At 41.0% G+C, this 18,395-nt stretch overlaps 1 protein-coding gene across 10 annotated transcripts in view; it reads right to left on the bottom strand.

Moving 5' to 3' along the window:
* The window catches only part of LOC6616227 (cAMP-specific 3',5'-cyclic phosphodiesterase), a 92,952-nt gene that overhangs the window by 30,890 nt on the left and 43,667 nt on the right, over positions 1 to 18,395 (bottom strand). For 2 of the 10 annotated variants that reach the window (XM_032726721.1, XM_032726722.1), the window contains exon 1: positions 13,802 to 13,949. The exons of 7 other annotated variants lie outside the window; for them this stretch is intronic. Coding sequence is in view for 1 of the 3 variants with exons in the window: in XM_032726723.1 (XP_032582614.1) it covers positions 17,117 to 17,169 (53 nt within the window). In the remaining 2 variants the exon portion in view is untranslated. Of the gene's footprint in view, positions 1 to 13,801; positions 13,950 to 17,116; positions 17,937 to 18,395 lie in introns of those variants that run through there. One more of the 10 variants, XM_032726723.1, reaches the window with a different exon arrangement.

Genomic DNA, 18,395 nt, shown 5'->3' with positions numbered 1-18,395 from the left:
CGCCCTGTCTCTTCTCCACTCTTTTTGGCCAGCTAACGAGCCCCAGAATGGCCAAGAGTGAAGGTCCCTAACTCCCACTTCACTTTCCACTTGCCTGAACCCTCGGATGGGCCGCATGGGCTGCATCATTTCCTGTTCGCATTCCTGCCGAGTCTTAGATGTGTCAGTTTGTTGGCCCAGCTGCAATTTGAGGCTTTTGTGCTGGACAGGATGGACACAGCATGGATATGGCATCCGAGCGGGGGGATGGGCGTTGGCGGGAAAGGTGATTGGAGATGGAAATGCAAATCATGATAATGCCGATATGCTGATGATGGAACCGATGATGTTGACGATGGCCTTTGGCGAATGCCATTCTCAATGGGTCTCAATGCAAATGCTGACCAAATTAGTGTCAAAACGTATTGACTACATAGTGCATACACACACACACACGCACGCAGGCACAGGGATAAACACGCACACACGGACAAGCCCCGTTAATGGCGTTGCAATTTGCATATGTGTGTCAAATGCCTGCTCTCCCTCGCTGTGCACTTAGAGAAAAAAATCGATTACCAAATCACAGATTCGGATGCATTTATTTCACATTAATAAGTTATTAAGTACTTCGATATTATTAAATCCTCATTAACATGAGACATTAAATAATAAATATGCCCAGCTATGATCCGGCGTCAATATGCCATGCTGCAATATATTTTAATTTGATGTTCGCCGTGCAATTCTGTCTCTCTCCCTCTCTATCTCTCTATCTCTCTCTCTCTCTGTTTGCCCTGCATTTTTAGCTAACACACTTAACCCACTTGCCACGCCCCACTTGCCACACGTAACCTAAGCGCCCCTTTCCCTTGCATAATTCACGAAAAATGTATTTTGCACTTTAAGGAGAATACACACACACACACGTACTCATCATATACTATAGGCAAATAAAAAGTAGCAGAAGAGATTGCAATTAAATTATGTAGAAATATAATTAAGACTAAAAGTGTTGGCAAATCGGGTTAGCAGTGGACAAGAGTGTGTGTGTGTGTGTGTGAGCGTTTTAGTTTGGCCTGCAAATTGTGTTGCCTACTTTTAAGCTGATTTAGCCGGAGGCCGAGAAAGTTTCTGAGAAATTTATTACATTAAAGCTAAATATGAAACTCAATAGAATTACGAGCTAACCCACACCACTTTCACCCATCATCGATTGCCTTTCATCTCGCTTTATGAGCCGTACTTCCCTTTGTAGCTGCAAATTGAATAGCAAACTGATGACGTCAAGCGGACTCCTCGCACATTTCTCGAGTTTTTTTTTTTTCTTAACGCTGAGAAGTTTATTGCCAGACAGCTGACTTTCTATACCCTCGCAAAGCGTATTTTTAGCGAGCTGTGACGATTTTATAATATGATTGTCGAATGTATTATTTAAACATGAATATCAGAGATTTAACTTACTACGTAGTAAAGGCTTCACCTTTTTTAAAATCTAATTGCATGTGATCCTTCTTCTAGAGAAGGTGGACAGAACAGACAGCTGTATTTCTTTTTTTTGGCATGGAATTAGTCCGGAAAATTGCTTGGATCGCAGCATATACATATGACGCTCGTTTTTGGGCACATCCCCTGGCAAAAGGAACGAAGTCTTATGACAATTAAATGATGCCAACGAGAACAATGAAGGAAATGGAGTGGAGGATGGTGGCACAACTGGCACAGAAGAGGCGCAGCTGTGGAATCTTAAAAATGCTCATCGGATCCATGGGGAGGGTGCTGTAAACGACGTTGCTTTTAGCGCCAGCCAAGGGAAACTCAATTAAATGTGACAGTGAAAACGCTGCCTAAGAGTATGCTTCATATTAAGGCCAGGAGATCTGAAGGCCATAAAAGGGGAGGACTCTAAAAGTCAGGTGGGTGTGGGTGTGTGTTGTGTGTGTGTGTGTGTGTGCGAGCGCGAGTGGCGTTCCATCAGCGAAATTTGCTCTAATTTCATCAAGCGTCCAAAGTGTCACCTTTTGGCCGAGGAAACAGCACTCTATGAAGATAGACTGCGAAAATTGTCCCACAAAGCAAAGTTTTTGTGAGAAGAGAATATTTGTTTCGAGAATAAACTCCCGCGAAAACCTTTAACTGCGCTTAAAGTACTTTCCGCAATCAGGTGGATTTTTCTCTTTTGACTTTCGTTAAAGCGAAGATGGCGAGAATATCTCTTTCTCTTTCTCTGCCGCCCTACTGCTGCCCGTCTCTTTCGCACAGTTGCGCCATCAGCGTTTTCATCTTTATCGCTCGACGATGGCAGGCAGCAGCTGCCAATAAGCAACGATTATGCTTGTAGCTACAATCGACTGCCTATGCGTGTGTGTCTGTGTTCCCTCCAGTATCTGTATCTGTATGAGTATCTGTATCTGTATCTGCCTTTGTATCTGTGTATGTACGAGTGCGTTTGGATGTGCTATCTGTCTGTCCGTTGACTGAGTGTGCGGTTGTACTAATGCCGGAGCAACAAAAATGCATAAGCACTCAAGTCAGCCTCAAAGCCAAAGCCTTTTTTGTGTGCGTGCGAATCTGTGGGCTTCGCTGTATTTGTGTATTTGTGTATTTGTGTGTGTGTGCGCGTTTCGGTATCTGTGTGAGCACATTAATGGCACTTGCGAGGCGTTACAAACTGCAAGTAGTTAGAGCCAGAAAAAAGGCGGAAAATACCAACGCTCGCGAAACGTAACATACGGAAAAACTCATCCTAAAAACACAACTTCAGTTGGCGAATAACAAGTACTTTATACATTTTCAAACTAACTTGAAACATTGATAAATAAAAGCCAACAATTCCATTCGTGTTTCTACTTTCATTTTCGTAGCGGATTTCTCTTCATTGTTCTATTCTATAATTTACTTTCCCCCAAAGAACTACAATTTGTTCATTACGTTGAAATGCAACGAAATTGAAACCATTTTGAGCTTTTCAGTCAACTGATCACTGATACAGGCGACTTAATGAGTTGATAATCATTTAATGCACCTGCGCCCAGTGGGTTGCGTGGGTGGAAGGGTGGACGGGTGGCTTCCGGGTCGAATGGCCAAGTGAATGGCTGGTTTTTCTGTGCGTGGTGTGCGGTGAACTGAGATGCGACGAGCAGCCACAAGGTGGAAGTGATGGTAGTGATTGTCAGTGTGTGCATAAATTAAATTAAAATTAAATGTTTAAAAGGCGTTGATGGTGACGACCTTGGCGGCGAAAAAGGAGGTGGGCAGGGAAAATCCAGGTAAAAGCGTATAAAGCTGGCGGCTCAAGGCGGGTGAAGGAAGCAAGCCAAAGCCAAGTCAATTGCCTTTTACCTTCGGGCATAATTATCTCCGGCCCGGCGATTACATATTTAATGCACACACGCATGTGGGGATGCGGCTTAATGCCCTTAATTGATCGTTATATCAACACTATAGTGTGGCCAAAGCCCCAAAGTCTGCTTTAAAAGCAAGAGCGCGATGATTTGTGTAAGCCGCTGAGCATTTATTAAAATTAAAAGCAACAAGGGAGCGACGTCTAAAAGTGGGCCAGTGGCAATCTCGCAAAATCCGTTAACAGACACAATAAAGACCATTACACAACATCCACTTGCTTCATCCTGCTGATGGCTTTTCATAGTGCGTTGATTGCTGGGCAAAAAACGGAAAAGGCAAAAAAAAAATAATACCAAATAACGAAAATGAAAACGGCAAAATGAAAAGAAATTGAAAATGCCCGGCGAGCAGCAGAGCAGAATGATATGATGAGTGCGAGTGGAGTGGACTGGGCCTTCTCCCCGATAAGTAGGAGAAATCCCTGCAGGATTTCGACGCAAACATAAAAGAGTTGCCACCACACACAAAAACACAAAACGGGACAGACACACAGCACACACAACCGGTACAGTTTGCGCCAAAAGGCGCAGCAAAGTAGTAGTAGTAGATGTATTTATTCACATACATTAAAATAATATTAATCTTTTTTAAAATATATTTTTAATATGTGAATTTACATAAGTACAAAGCACGAAGAAAGTTGCCCAAAAATATATGAATATTTATTTTTATTTCTGCCTAAGATGCTCTTTATTTCTTGTACTTCGTAACCAAATCGATTTCGCTTTCCATTCACATTCACATCATCGCAATTTTGGTTGGCCATATAAAAAATATCGTATAAGAATATTTCAGCCGCCAAAAGGAAAGCGATGGAAGTGCGTATGAAAATGGCATTAGAAATACAAAAAGCGAGGGACGCAGCAATAAACGGAGAAGCCAAACAAAGAGGGCCAATAGAGGCTGTTAAAAGGGCCAAACAAGAAATAAAATTCCACTTTAAGCGTTTTTAATACAAATGCAAATACGTGAAAGGACCAAAAGAGACAGCTTGACAGGCGATGTGAGCGATGGGGGAAAGCGAGAGGGAGACAGGCAGACAGTAAGACGTATATAAATGCGGCCACATTGAGGTATATTAATATATATTTCTGTTTGACGGCACTCACTTCCATGAAAGGGTTAACCACCCACTCACAATTCCTTTTACGACGTGACTACAAAATATATGTGAAGGACAAAACTGGCGATTTCATTCGAAATGGTTGGGAAAAGTTGCATCGGAAGATTCGAATTAATATTAATATGAAAGCATTAAAGTAGTAACACATAATTTCAACCAAAGAAATCGTAATTTAAAACATGTTTCCATGCATTTTGTTAATAACATTTCGCAGCTTGCTTTAAGTTTTTCTCTGTCCGACATTCAAAGAGACACAGAAGCAGAAGACAAAGAAATGGCTGCAGGCTTTGAAAAAGATGAAAAGTGGAAAACCTAAGGCCCGCAAGTAAAGTGGCAGTCGCAATCCAATCCAGCCAACAATATGAAAAATAAAACACACACAACCGCACACACACAGGCAGGCAGCCGACTGCATATGAAAGAAACATAGCATAGTTTAAGGCGCCACACACAACCGACTGCGGAAAAGCGGAAAAGCAAAAGAAGCGCACTGAAATCGCAAAAGCGGAAGTGTAATAAAGTGCAAAAGTGCCGAGAGTCAAGTGAGATAAGAACAATGCGAAACAAGAAAAGTCAAGTGTAAGAACGAGTTGTCACGAGTTGTTAAAGGGAAAAGCAAAGGGAAAGGGAGAGGGTGGAAAGAAAGACTCGGAAAAAGGTGAAATGTGAGATGAATTGAATTGAGCGGATGCAAAGCAGATGAAAATCTGCGATACAAGACGAGCTAATGGAATGCGAAGTATGGAAGTTTTGAAGTCTGGAAACAACATTTGGAAAATCTGAGCCGTTGGAGACTTAGAAATCAGAATATACGGCTAAGATATCTATTAAAAATAAAAGAAGCATTACCTAAATAAGATCCTATTTTACTGCCAAGTTATGCGGCGATGTCTAAGTAAAATTTAGAGCATGAGCAGCCACAAGTGAGGGAGAATTCAAGGTAGGCGCACAAATCAAAAGGCGCAAGTAAGCCTGTGTGTGTGTGTGTGTGTGTGTGTGTGTGTGATTTCTGCCCATGTTTTTCCAGCTGGCCATGTGTGTCCATGTGGACGCACACAGTCAAAGCAAGCGTAAAAGTAGAATGAACGGAAACGTTACTGGCACAAGGACCTCGAAAAGTATGCAACATTAAGTGTTGTCGTTGCTTTTTTGTCGTGCCTCCTTTCATTCTCCTTGAGCCCCTTGGAAACCACTGAGCCACCCCTGCCACCTGAAGATCTGCTTCTTATGTGCCATTTTTGCACAAGTTTCGCTAGCTGTCAACGTCCTGCGGACACTTGGGGCCTACATGCATATATTCAACTTAAATCTGTCAGGACTAAATGGAATTAGTTTGAGCAATATTACTTTAAACGAAGACTGCTAAAGGCTGTGAAACAATTTGTGAAAATGAATACTGATTTATAGGTGTCAATTACTAGGCACAAAACCTTAAATGTCTGGCAACCTTATTTAGCATAATAATTATTTCCGACAATAAGAGCATTCAGCAAAAGCATTCTGTTGCCAGAAAAACTCAAAACTTTATCCACTTCGTCTACCTTTTTCCTTTACTTTCCAACAACTCATTAAAAAAAATGCGCAAAGAAAATAAAAGCTTCAAATTGAAGGGCAAAAAACGTGCTTGAGTCTCGCTCATCTCAAAAAAGTCTCTTGAGAACAAACGAAGAATGTCTCGAGAAGAATATAAGAAAATAAGGGAAATGAGGAAAAAATAAAGAAATGGGAAAATGAAATACAAGTTTTCGCACTAATCAAATTTCAAATGAACTGTAAGTCAAGTGTTGTTTTCTATATGCATATGTTTTTATTCCCTTTATTCATTTTTTTTTTTTTTTTTTTTTGGTTAAGTAAAGTTAAATTATGAAAATGTCAAGAACAATGTACATGTGTCGCATGGAGACCGGCACCCACACATATAAATGAATAAATGCCAGGAACAATTTACATAAAAATATTTGTGCCGAAACCTTTTCAACACCCAAAAAGTGAAGGGAAATTTTCCATATGAAAAACAAAATGTGTGCTCTTGGCGGGTAAGAAGGGGGATTTTCGGGCAAGTTTATCAAGTGAAGCATCGCCTAATCAAGAACTCGGGATCCCGAAACGCCGACCGCACAATTTACAGCTTTTCATCCCCGCCGAATGCCCCGTTCTCCCACTCCGAGTGCTGTGTGTGTTCTGTATTTGCTCAAGCTGAAATTTTCAATTTGAGCACACAAAACTCATTAGAAGACAACTTGTAAACCCTCAAAATTATAACATTAAAAAGGGGCAATATATTTCGGGATGAAAGCGAGTTAACCGAGTTCTTTGTTAGATACTTTTAGTACACAAAAGTATACAAATATTCCAAAGTTTTGTCTAAAAAAAGAATTGAACAATACCGCAAACTCTCATCTTAAATGTGTTAAAACAAAGAAAGAAAACAAAGAATATATATTCACAACTATGCACAAAACTTGTGGCATTGAAATGAATATTCCCATCCCTAATTTGTGCGGCTGTCACGCGCCCATCTCTAAGCCTCACGTAATGCTCAGCTCACGAGTGCGTTCGCTTTCGATTCAATCAATTCTTTATGTCTTTATTAATATTTATGCGATGCTGCCGACAATCTGCGTATCTGTGTGAGAGCTTTTACGTCAGAGAGCTCATAACGCTAGCCCCGCCCCCCGAATCCGTACCCCTCCCTGCCCCAAAATGTATGCAATGAAAATGTTGTAAGTGCTTTAATTTTATTTGGAGGATGATTCGGGTTACGCCACGCCACTTCGGCTCGTGGATTTTATGTAATAATTCGATTCGAATATAATTTGGCTTATCGCTGCACTTACGGCTTTAATTTCTCGTTCTTAAGAAACTTTTCTCGACCACTTTTTCTATATTTTTGCAGTACTTATTTTTTTTTAGCTAATTCGCTTTGCGGCTATTAATGGTCACGCCCCCTCCCATTTTTAATCCACCTTTTCATAAGTCAGATCACGTATTCGGTCATTAGATCAACTTTAATGTAATGCAGTCCACGTTTTTATTTACTTAGATCTTCTGTCTTTCTGTCATCGGCCGTCTCTGTCCCACTGGACCAGATATGATGGGAAAGTAAGGATTTCGAGGTGGCGAGATGAACAGAAAATAGGAAATAACGTTGGCTTTTCAATAAGTTCAAGCGACGAATGTGGTAAGACCGGCAACTACAATTAATTTAGAAGGGCTTTGAAATCAGCTTTAAAAGAAAAAGATCCCTAAGCCCTGGCATTTTTGTCATGCCACTTTGCTACCAATCGAATTTCCAGCCCTGCTAAAAAAAAGAACAGAAATGCAAAAGAAACAACTTTAATTGAAATCTTGGCTCTGAAAGCGACTTTATGCAATTTGAAAATACTTCCTGACCCAGGAAGAGAAAAACCAGTGGCGAGGACCGAAAAGGGGAACTTTGCTTTGGCTGCTGTGCAAAAGTTTTGCCAAACAACTTTGACTCAAAGACAAAAGCACTGGCAGTGGCAAAAAAAAAAGGAGACAGAGGGCCAAAGAAAACAAGAGTACGAGGGAAATGGCAAATGGAAATGTGTTTTGCTTTCCCACCAGTCAAAAAAACAAGCCAGCAACTAGAGTGACAGTTGTTGCGCCCTAACACAGACTGATGTTCCCCCGAAATGGTACAGTTGCGCTCAAAAGGTTCACGACTCACCTTTTGGGCGAACACGAAATTGCATCGCGCCACGCCATATCGGTAATTGTATATTGGGCAACAGATATATAGCAGAAATGATCGGTCATTAAGCCATAAAGATCGGGCAATTAACTCGGATCGGATCGTAAAACGGCAGCCGATGAGCCCGGCTAATTGGGCCCTCGCAAAATTGGTTCAACAATAATCGTAATCGTGCCTCGCAGTTGGTAAACAAATGTGTCCCTAAAATGGTGGCTTCGGGTGCATAAATAACCGCAAAATGGTGAGACATTGTTATATCAACGCTAAACAATTTCTAAATTGATAGTTTTAGACTGAGAATATCGCACGATAAAATATGCAAAGCAGGTTATCAAAGTTATAGAACGACAGATTTCAAAACACAATGGAAATCACATTCATAATATGTTAATAACTCTCTCGAAAACCAGACCTTATAAATAGCATTTATAGGGGGGCTTATGGTTTGGTTTTTCCACAACCATAAAACTCAGACCAGGTTCATAAATGGGGTTCTGTAAATTGCGTCGCTTGTCTAGCAAGTTCATTCCATTCTCTAGATTGTAAAAGCCCAGCGTTGTTGGGTGCAGATATGAGGGCAACCAATTTTATAACGATCATGAAGACGGGGGAAAAAAACAGCCAAGTAATGAAATGGCAAACAAGGAAATTTATCAAAATCTAGTTTTATGGATTCGGTAGCAACGAAATGTCTGGGCCAATGGATCCAATGTTTATATCAATAGATATGACGTGACATTTTAGCATTTACATTCACTTTGCCATTCAAATCAATGTCTCTTTTAGAGACAAAGACACATCCGTTGCACGGAGCACAAATCTTTGACTTTGATGTGGATTTTCCAGGCAACATGTGACGGAAAGCGGAAATTGAAATCTATACTTTCCAGTGGCAGGATATAAAATTCCTGGAATGTATCCGCTTCAAAAGTTAATTAACCATAGCCCTTGAACGCGATTAAAGACTTTCCGGCTCCTATTTAAATATTCCTTTAATACCTCTCCGTTTCCAAATGATCATTCTTTTTTATGCCCCCGGGCGATTTATTTTCATTCCGCAAGCAGTTTTATGGCTTCCCAGCAGGAGCACACACACGCAATTGGAGTAAAAAAATGCAAACTTTCTTTTCCACCTGCGCTGGAAGCAGCATAAATTTCTCATTCCGCCAAGGATATGGGGGAATGTACAGAAGTGGAGCGAGCAGGCGACCTAGTTTTTCCCGAGCATTATTTTTCGTTAATTTTTTAAGAAGCAACAGGAAGCATTCTGGCGAAATCACTTGATTAAAAAATATAAATGCCAAAACATTTTCTCAGATATTTTCAATTTGATTTGATTGAATTATGTGTGTTCCATGGCATTAGGCAGACGCCTACTTATTTTACCACGCTTATGAGTTCACGCACGCACACACATGGTTTGAACCCCACATTTTCTTTCGCATTTTCCCTAACGGTTTTCCTGGCATTTTGCAATTATTGCTCCTGCTGCGTCTGCTCCGAGAATGTTGAGATAAATTCTACATGCACAGGAATTTTCAATGTAAATAGTGCTTCAAAGCACTTAAGAGGCGATTTTAGCCAGGGTACAGAAAACGATGCAATGATATAGAAGAAAATCCATAGAGGAGCTATTAATTAGGTGAACTGAAGAGGCTCGTAAAAATATAAATATATTTAAGCGGCCTTACCAAGTTGCGACCCAATTCTTAATAAATAAGGCATGTATATCCTTTACTCCTAATCTGTTAGTCTGAAAATAGTTTTGACCTTTCGAAACATTTGCTGCTTTTGATGCCTTTTGCTTTTAAACTTTTTGTTTCCCCTGCGACCTTTCGCAAGCAGCTATCGCATCGAATTAATCAAAACTTTTGAGTTATCCAATTAGCGCGCGTCGAAAAGTTTATCACCTAGCCCATAACATAACCTCAAACCTCTTAACCCCTCGTCGCCCCAATCGCATTCCCCTATTTGTCGATGGAATGAGAATCATAAAAATGAGAAACGAGCCAACGAGGGGGCCTTTTCAACGATAGAAAGAGAGGGGCGGGCGAGTGCTTGCGGTGAACTTCATACAATACGTAATTGCTCCACGGGAAAGAGACGGGCACATGGACACTAGAAAGCGACGGGTATACAGATTCCCATTGCTTACCGTTATGGAGATTGAAGATGCGAATTGGGCGGTGGATGGGTCGTAAAGTGGAGCAGCTGTTTAGCAGGAAGGAAGGCATAAATGAAAATCAATAAATACAAAATTTATGGTTCGTAAGAGGGGGGCAAAAAAAAAAAATAATAAAAGAAAAAAAGAGGCTTAAATTAACTCACGCACACATCGCAGAAAGAGACGGCAACTCGTTTGGGGCAGGGGAGGGAGTCAGACTTTTAGAAGCAAACTGCAAAACCGCCAAACAAAATCGATAAATCTGCAACCACACAGTGCGTGCAAAAAGAGGACGGCATGATAATGCAATTGGCCAATAAATCATCGCATAAAACTACATTTAAAAGTCGGTACACGCACACACTGGAAGATCTCCCAGGGAGGTTACACTGCATCGAAAATAGAACAATCTTCTCATTAGGCAAATCATCGTGCATAGATTGGAAATTCGAAAATGCACTTCGAATGAAATTGATAAGCTATTGAATAAAGTGTTTTCAATATAACCAGCTTGCTTTAATCGAACTTTCCAGTTCATTTCTCTCCCTGCACAACTAACACGATGGAGACCCCCCGGCTTAGTCAATCACAGCTGAGTGCATCCAGCCATCAATCAATTAATCAAATAAAATGTCCGACACCGAGCGGCCCTCAATCGTTTACATCAGTCAGCAATTTGCTATCAATTAGATAATGGCTTATCGTCAGAGCAATTCTAGTGACGAAAGTAGCTCACACCCCTTCCTTTTGCATTTTTTGTATTTTCTCTCTCTCTCTCTCTCTCACTCTGTTCTTTGATTAACCCACTAAGGACACTTCAGCATGATTTATGGCTAAAGCGAGATAGCGCTAGTAAACCTCTCGAGGAGCCGAAAACTTGGAGCTACCAAAACAATCGCTGGGACACATATTAGCCATAAATCTGTATAACACTCGCGGCCATAAATCAATATTCAAATGCTAATGGAAAGCCACAGCTACAGCAACAATTGGCCACTACAGTGAGCCATAAAAGCCAAGAAACACCGCCGATTAGCTCGGGAAGTCTGAAGAGACTCAGACGGCGCCAAACAAAACAAAGCGATCCAATCCAATCAATTGGAATCGAAATCAGATCGCATCTGATCCAAAACGATCACTTGAACTTTGGCCTTTTGGTTTTCCAACCATGCGATTGTGTAGTGTAGTTCACAGTGGCGGTCACAAATCTATATTCTCGAACATTCAGTTCGTATTAAACACTTCGAAGCAGTCATATTTTGTTTTGCACAGTGCATGGCGAACATAAAAATGCAATCAGCCCATACTGCAACTATTTATAGACTTCAATAGCTTCATAAGATTTTTGATGGGCCCAAAGCAACTGCACAGCCATGGCCATAAAAATATAACCACTGCACGATCACCGAGGCTGCAGAAGGGTGAGTGTGTTGAGCACCAAGACGCTTCGGAATTCCGTGGGTTGTCTCGGGGGTTTATTAATAGCCGATACGTGACTAGAAGTACGACTGGGAATTATTGCCCATTTTGTGTGTGACAAAGCAGAATGTTATTCAACGTTCCATTTAAACAATTTGGTTTCAACTCAATATTTAAACGTTTGTGGAAAAGAATAGAGCGTATCTTGTAATAGATAGAATCGTGATGGGGAAAGTCGATTGTGAGGCTTTATCTCTGGAACTTAAAGCTCAATTATTAAAAAAATATATATATAAATGGAACGCAGTTCTTGATTATTTTCTGTTCTACTTCGGCGAGTGTGAGAATGTATGCTTTCAAGGATTTTGTGATTCCTCGCCGTTTCAACTGGAAACTTTTGATTTGTTTAAGCCGAGAGTTGTTGGACTTTATGCAAAACAGAATGTTTGCTCCGGATTTTCAGCCACCCGTTTGTTTACAATTTTCGCTTTGATTTCGATTTGCTTCGGCCAAGCCAAGCAGCAAATAGAATTTTGCCTCGCAAATAAATAGAATAAATGTTGGGGGCGTGGTCCTTGAAGGTCGGGAAAACCAGGAAAGCGGCAAAATCGGGAACCGGGAGTCGGGAAGGAAAAACGCATCCGAATGCCGGACCCGTGGTAAATTACATTTAAGAAATCAACGCGCGATGGCCGATGGAGTTAGACTTTTCGCAGTGAAAAGTGGCAACGTCGCAGGCGGCCAAGAGATGCGGATTGAGCGAGCGACGAGAGGCAGGGGTAGGAGGGGGAGGTCTGAAGGATCCCATTCAGTGGAAAACGGGAGCTGAAAATTCAATTTGATTTGATTTGATTTTCGTTCTCGTTTTCGTTTGAATGCACAACAGAAGCAGAGAGGAAGAATAAGATGATATCAAATTAGTTGAAAAAGAAAATAAAATCAAGGACTCGAGACGGGCAAAGATGAGTACTAGCATTCAATGGAAATCGCAAGTTATTAAAAAACCGATCAATAGAGCACAACGTGATCATTTCTGCCCATGTGTCAGCTGGGCGAGTTCAAGGTCACAAAGCCTTAAAAGAACGGAAAGATGCCTGGGGGAAGGAGCAGCCCGCCATGAAGCTCTCATTAGACATACACTTGAAAATAATCCTGATCACAAACATAATGAAATGGTTTAAAAACAAAACCCATGCTCGATTCTAAATTAAAAGAGCTAAACATAAAAAAAATATGTCCTCCAAAAAAGATTTTTCCCATTTACTTGTGTGAGTGTTGAACTTTTTTTTCGGTTCGCAGTTGTTGCGCTGATAAAAATCAACAGTCGCTGCTCTGCCGACGTCGACGCCGACGTCAGAGCCGTTTTATGCGCCCGGCGAAAAAATGTTTTTCTCTTTTGTTTGTTTTTGGCGCTTTTGGTTTTTTATCGCCACTTTTAAACTGGGCCGCAGCAATTAATTGAAAACATTAAAATTTGCCAGAGGTTGGGTGGCCTTTTTTGTTTTTCAGCGGGTTTGTTTCTATTTGTTGCGATTCTTTTTGGCATTTTGTTTTTCTCAATTAATTAAGTTTTTTTCTGTTTGCGTTACCTTAGGCTTTCACAGTTTCCTAATCAATTCGTATCTACATATTTGGTTTACTTTGTCACCTACATAATTGTGTCCTTTAAAAAAATTGTTAATAAATTGATGTAATTTATTTATTGGTTTGGATTGGTATTAATTTGATTTGTTATGCTTGTGTGATTTCAACTTATTTAGAGTTGTTTTTGTTTCTTATGCACTAGTTTGCGCTCCCGCTCTCACTCTTCCTGAAATTCTCTCTTCCTCCTTTCTCTCTCTCTCACAGTCTTCTTCTTCCTCGCTGTTTTGTTTATTTGTCTGTTCCACTTGTTTTCGCCTTTTGGAACTGTGCTTTTCATCCCATTTTCCCTCCTTTTGCACCGCGTCCTCTTTCGCTCTTCCTCTTCTTCTTCGCCTTAATATTATGCACACACTACGCTTTCGCCGTTATATTTTGTTGATTTTTCAGATTAATCCGCGGTTTTCGACCGATTTTTTACCGTTTCACGAATTGTGCACGATTTTCGGGAATTGCGTTTTTGCGGAATTTTTTAAACGCAAATTGTGTGTGCGGAGCGAACGGCGAACGTTGTTATATGACGGAGACGATGAAAACGATGCGAAGCGAAAGCGAAAACGAGACCCTGCGCCGGCGTCGCTGTCGCCGCGGGCAGAGCAGTTGGCGGCGAAAAACGAACGAAGCGAGGCGAATAACGAATTCGAATTGAGGCGAAGGCGAGCCAGGCGCCAACACAGCTGGGAGTGCGAGCGAGAGGCGGCTACGGCACTGAGAGAAATACTTGTTGAACTACTGAGCATGCCTTCTGTCGATGTTCCAAATCCAATCAATTAAAGATAATTAATAGGTGAACTATAGAAGGCAATTGAAGATGCATAAATAGACACTTATAATTCGCCATTAAAGGTTGTAAAATTACGAAAGTTATTCGCAGTGTAGCCTAAAATAAGAGCCATGCGTGAGAGCGTAGATGCTAAGCATAATGCGAAAACGAGAGGGCGAATAGAAGCGAAAGAAGCAATTGAAATTGAAAGTTGTAATGAGACAGCGACTTGAGATTCATCATCAAACAGCTGCCGCCGCCTAGTGCCCACTCACTCGCACAGTAGCGCCCTCTCCCTTCAGCACACAGTGGAAATCCAATTATAAGCAGATCGGGCAGACATAGCGTCGTCGTTGCTTTTTTCATTACTTTTCCATTTTTTAACTTCTTGCAAAAAAACTAAAAAAAAAAAGAAATTGCCGGAAAAATTGGGGTGTGCAAAAAAGTCTGGCGAAAATATACACATACATACATATATGTAAATGTAAATATCTAGATATATAGAAAAAAGAGTGGGACTTTTCAATTGTTGTTTGGGGAATTCAAATTCAGACACATGTATAATCCGCATACACACATGTAAGTACACATGTGTGATTTATGCAGCCATAAATTCGGTGTCATACTTTACCAGCTTAATACATTAAGCCATTTTCTGGTTTTTCTGCAATCAAGTCAAATGCGCAATCAATTTAATGGTCATTTTTTCAAATTAATTAACTCGCAAAAGCAACTGTTTTCGAAGTTAGGAAGTAATTACGCAAATAATATATATAAAATATAGTGTTTTGATCAGTAGCAAAGTTCTGAAGAAGAAAAAAAGTGAAATCCTCAACGGTTTATTCCTTTGGTTCGCTAATCGCTTGGCTGCTTTCCCATATTCATTTATCACATGTGATAAAAAATAAAATCGACAATAGCCTCGAATTTATTTGCTTTTCTGGGGGCTTTCGGTGGATTCTACAAAGCGTGCCGACTCTTTGGACCCTTATCAGTTTGCAACTACAACAACACCAGCCAAGCTCTTATCTCAAAAGCAGCAAAAAAAAGCGCTAACAATGCAGACCGGCCCCCTTCAAATATAAAAAAATAAAAAAACAAACAAATAAATATATGGAGCACAAATAGTGAACGGGTCCAAAAACATTGAAGCCAGTTTTGAGAATGCTGTTTAGATTTATGCCGCATCTGCAGCTCATTGCTACTGAATCACCATTATCGTGGAATTTCCCGTTTCACATGGCGTATGCGAAATATCTAGCTTACATTTACTTTACTTTGATTTCCCGATGAAATAGGCTTACCAAAGATTTTCGCTGACAATAAAGATAGGCACATAATCGACTTACCTGTAAAGAGAAAAGCGAAATAAATAATCAATTATAAGGTCTAGATATTGCAAAAGCTTTAATGTAAGATATTTTGAAATGGCAAGTGTCATTCAAGAATTTTGTTGATAATATAGATAATAATAATAATAATTATAATATAGACATGAGTACTTATAGAGCAGGCATTTCGAGGCACCACTGTGCATCATCAACGACCTTTGAAGTGGTGGAACTTGAGGAGCGGAACCCGATGTACTCAGCTTCCCAGTTGGTTTCCCAACTGCTTTTGCTTATTCTTCTGGGGTTTGGGCGTTTGAGGTTTTCGTTTGCCCTTGTTTTTCTTTACTTTATTTCGGTGACAAGTTGAGCAGATTAACATTTTACGCAATTAATACGAAGGGAAAATAACAGGCGTTAAATGCTAATTGCCAAATGTGAAACAAACAGATGACGGCGAAATGGGGAAAGGGCGCTGGGAGTTGGAAAATCAACCCCTCCGTTTTTTGGGGGTTTGTGCAACCTTGAACTTTGACCTCGCAGCATTCTAATCTGCGCCTAAAATTTGATTGCTCGGAACACCAAAAACAAAAGACAAAAAAAAGAAACGAAAATAAAGAAAGAGGCCTCTCTATTCGCTTCGCTCTGCCGGCGCCACAGCAATGCCACCTGAGCAGAGGCCACATTTGCTCTCTCTCTCTCTCTCTCTCTCTCTCTCCCTCTCTCTCTCTGGCGAGCGACAACAGCAGTTGCCGTCTCTTTCCTTTGATTTCTGAAGGATATATGGCAGGATGGCCAAGTAATAATTAGTCCCAAGTGGGTTTCGCAGCAAGCAGCTTACCGATTGCAGAAAACGGATAACGGGAGGTGGGCGATGCGAGTGGTCGAATCATTGAGGATAATGGCCAGCAGGATATTATCCGCCTGATTGGAATGCCTTGAGTCAAGTATTTGATGGCAAATCCACTCGTAATTGAGTTAGTTCATTAATTCACATATTCATTCGATAATCGCCAACTTCTAACCCTTCACATCTGCAGTTCACCCAATAGAGATGCGAAAAAGTCGATTGTGATTTAGATTGGAGCACCAAAAAGTGGGCTTTTCCATGGACAAGGATTTAATTGATGCCTTGATCAACTAATGAACATCACATGCTCTGATTGATCCTCTTGGTGCTCTGCATCGCATGCGCCAGCAGATCGTGTGAGCTATCAAAATTGCCTGCAATTTGAACGTAGTTTTTTCACTCTTTGCTGATTTCTGTTCGCTTTTGTTGTCTTTTTTGCTGTTAGATAAGCTTCGCTTTGAATGGGGACTCGGTCATGCTTTATTAAATTGAATATGCTATAAAAAGCATTGACAAATTATTGGTCGCAGTGGCAGCGCAAAGTATATGTATGATGATTTGTGCAACTCCATCTATGAAAAAATTCGCTCACGTTTCGATAAGTTATCGATAAGAAAGTAAACTTTCGCTTTAAAGATTCTGGGACTGGCTCAAGCCAAAGTTGCAAAAAGAAAAGAAACGGAAATCGCGATAAATCGCGATTACTTATCGATAGGCGCGGCTTCTCACCTAGACGGCGAATTGCGAAAGTTGTAGCAACAGCAGCAAAACGAGCACACCATATACACCAGGAAGTTGATGCTGCCGCACCACGTCGACGTGGATGTATTGCCGCTGCTGCCGGTGAGCGTGCCGCTCGAGTTCTGCTCCTCGCTGGCGGTCGCTGCGCAGCTGCTGCTGTTGTTGTTGTGCAAGCCAGCAGCGCCCGCTGCCGCTGCGATGATCGAGGCCGCCGACGATTTCCGGCGTCCTGTTTCCGCTTCCGCTGTCACCACTGCCGCTGCTGCTGACGTTGCAGCGCTGCTGGTTTCGCTGCTCTTTTGCCGCAGAAAGCGCCCCAACCGCGGCGGTACGTTGCTCTCGAGGGCGGGCGGGGCGCTGCTGGTGGAGCGTTTGCGCTCCGCCGACGTCGCTGCTTGCTTCAAGCGTTGCTGGTCGTCGACGAAGGAGATTTGCTTCCACTTTTTCTTCTTCTTCACTTTGGCGGTGGCTTTCAGCAGATTCCGCGATCTATATGTTGTTGTTATCGCTGTTGGTGTTGCTGCTGTTGGGGCAGTTGTAACTGGTGTGGTTGCTGCGGCCCTGGTGGCTGTTGTTGTAGTTGTTGTTACTGCTGCTGCTGCTGCTGCTGCTGCGGAGGCGGCGACTGCGGCTGAGGCAGAGGCAGCGACGGCGTCGTCAGTTTTGGTCGCCAGTTCAGAAGCTCACACGACACACATGAGTACTAGGCGCACGCACACAATCACGCACTGCGTCGACGTCGCGGCGGCGGCATTCTAGAACTTTACGAAAGTTTGGTTTTTTTTTTTAGAGATTGAGCGATTTTCGATACTCTTGTTATGTTGGGCGAATTAAAAACTTGATTTTAGAATTGGAAATAATTTTATTGAAATCTTTTATTTATTAAAATTATTTTAGAAATATTTATTTTAAAATACTTTTTTACTTTGAGAACTGTTAGAGAATTAATTTATTTTTAAGAAGACATTAGGGAAATTTTGGAATTTTTTTGAGTTATTCTTCGGAATTTTAGCTTATTAAATTCGCGCGCTGATTTTTAGTTCATTCGAAAATAGATTTTAATTTCAACATAATTAGTTTTCTAAATTGTTCCCTCTCTTTTATTTAAAAAAAAAACATTTTCTAGCCCAATTACACAGTTTTTAGCAGTTTTATTAATATTAGTTGAATAATTTCGTTCATATCAGACTGAATATGAAAGTCATTTGGATTGTTTGTGGGTTTTGGTATTATATTATTTGTAAGAAATGGCCCATTTTTATCGTCT

The sequence above is a fragment of the Drosophila sechellia genome, chromosome X, assembly GCF_004382195.2.
Source record: "Drosophila sechellia strain sech25 chromosome X, ASM438219v1, whole genome shotgun sequence".
Classification (NCBI taxonomy): Eukaryota; Metazoa; Arthropoda; class Insecta; order Diptera; family Drosophilidae; genus Drosophila; species Drosophila sechellia.
The sequence above is the reverse complement of the archived record's forward strand: the minus strand, read 5'-3'. Positions and strand labels throughout refer to the sequence as shown.